Below are 1,529 nucleotides of genomic sequence, written 5' to 3'. Positions count from 1 at the left end.
GCCCCACCCACCCACCTGATCAGCTGCTAAAGAAGCCGGAGCTCAGCTTGCAGTCCTCTGTTGTCTCATCAAGTTTTAATATGGGCCGCTTGTCCGGGTTTGATTAGTCTTTTCAACAGTTCTTTTTGTTTGTTGCCAAGACATTCAGGCTGTTTATGTACTCAGTCAACCCCCCCTCCACACACACACACACATACACACACACACACACACACAAACACACACACAGAGACACACACACACACTCACCACATCCACACGCAGCTTTATGAGGCCATATACAACACAGCATGTTTTCTCCTGCTCTTTTAATGCTCTCATTATTGACCAAAGTGCAACACACAGGTTTAAGTTCAGAGACTAAGCAGCTTTGGATTTTCTAAGTGCTGCCTGTTATTTCCTAATTTACCTTTTTTTCCCCCTCTCTCTGGAGCGAGTTGACGTGAGGCGCTTGCCTGAATGTTCAGGCTGCGAACGTCACAGTGGATTCAGCTCACGTGTTCCAACAGAGAGGGTGATGGGGAGGCAGGTTTCTGTTTTCATGGAAGCTTTGGGGTCTCTGTGCGTGTCAGTCTGGGTGAAACTGTTGACCAGCTGATAACTGCCGTATCAAGGAGGAGCTCTCCATGGAGGTGAGGCAGGTTGTAGAGATTGCACGTAGGTGATCGTTGATGGAGCAGCTGCTGATGTAGTTGACACGCAGGCTGTGTTTGCCCCGAGATTAAGACTTCCACTTTGTTGAAGGGTGTTTATTTAACAAGTACTTCAAACTTGTCTCTCAGTAGTTGTAGCTCAGCATRTTATACACCTGTGGTAAGTGTCGTGTCCGAATCGGAGAGTAAAAATCAACATGGGTTTGAATTTAGCTGTTTGTACAAAGTGACATCAGGGACACTTGAAGAGGATGGGAAAATGAGTCAAGTTTCCCTGTTTTATTTTTTTTCCAAATGTTTTTTACTGTCTGAGCCTAYTTTATAGTTTCTCTCTGTATCCAGGACTCCAAGCTGCCCTTCGCGCTGCGGAACAACCTCCTTGACCTTTTTAGCCAGATTGAGCGTGAGTTTGAGACTCTCTACATCGAGAACCTTGAGCGTGAGTTTCTGGCTTTATCGAACTTGGGGGGTGGGGGGGGGTGTATTCAAGGTTTTGGAAAGAGATTCTGTGGAAAGGGTATGAAAAGTTACTGTCTTACCTGCTTTAGGTCGCTCTTTGAACACCTTTAGTGTGGAGAAACAGTTTAATTCTGATAGACTTGGCGAGCTAATGGCTAATTCAAAACAAGGCAAAACGAAAGTGGGTTGCTGTCACCTTAAAACAGCTCCCATCCCAATAATCTACAAAAATTATTTTAAGCATTTTTATACTACCGTCAATTTCACCCTACACAGTAATTCTGTAGAAATTTATTTATTTATTCATTGCAAACACCTAGTAGCAGCAGCTAGCGACAGCAGTTTTGAGCCTCCTCCAACAGGATTATCAGAATATTTCTGCCGACGTAAATGTGTAAATTAAAGACTGACAACAGT

The 1,529-nt window shown here is 44.2% G+C and overlaps 1 protein-coding gene across 2 annotated transcripts in view; it reads left to right on the top strand.

Moving 5' to 3' along the window:
* Positions 1 to 1,529, top strand: part of LOC106521122 (WD repeat-containing protein 37) — a gene marked incomplete at its 3' end in the record, with an annotated part of 16,232 nt that overhangs the window by 2,885 nt on the left and 11,818 nt on the right. For both annotated transcript variants that reach the window (XM_014013544.1, XM_014013543.1), the window contains 1 exon segment: positions 996 to 1,092. In XM_014013544.1, coding sequence (XP_013868998.1) covers positions 996 to 1,092 — 97 coding nt within the window.

Source organism: Austrofundulus limnaeus, unplaced genomic scaffold, assembly GCF_001266775.1.
Source record: "Austrofundulus limnaeus strain Quisiro unplaced genomic scaffold, Austrofundulus_limnaeus-1.0 Scaffold103, whole genome shotgun sequence".
Classification (NCBI taxonomy): domain Eukaryota; kingdom Metazoa; phylum Chordata; class Actinopteri; order Cyprinodontiformes; family Rivulidae; genus Austrofundulus; species Austrofundulus limnaeus.
The sequence above is the reverse complement of the archived record's forward strand: the minus strand, read 5'-3'. Positions and strand labels throughout refer to the sequence as shown.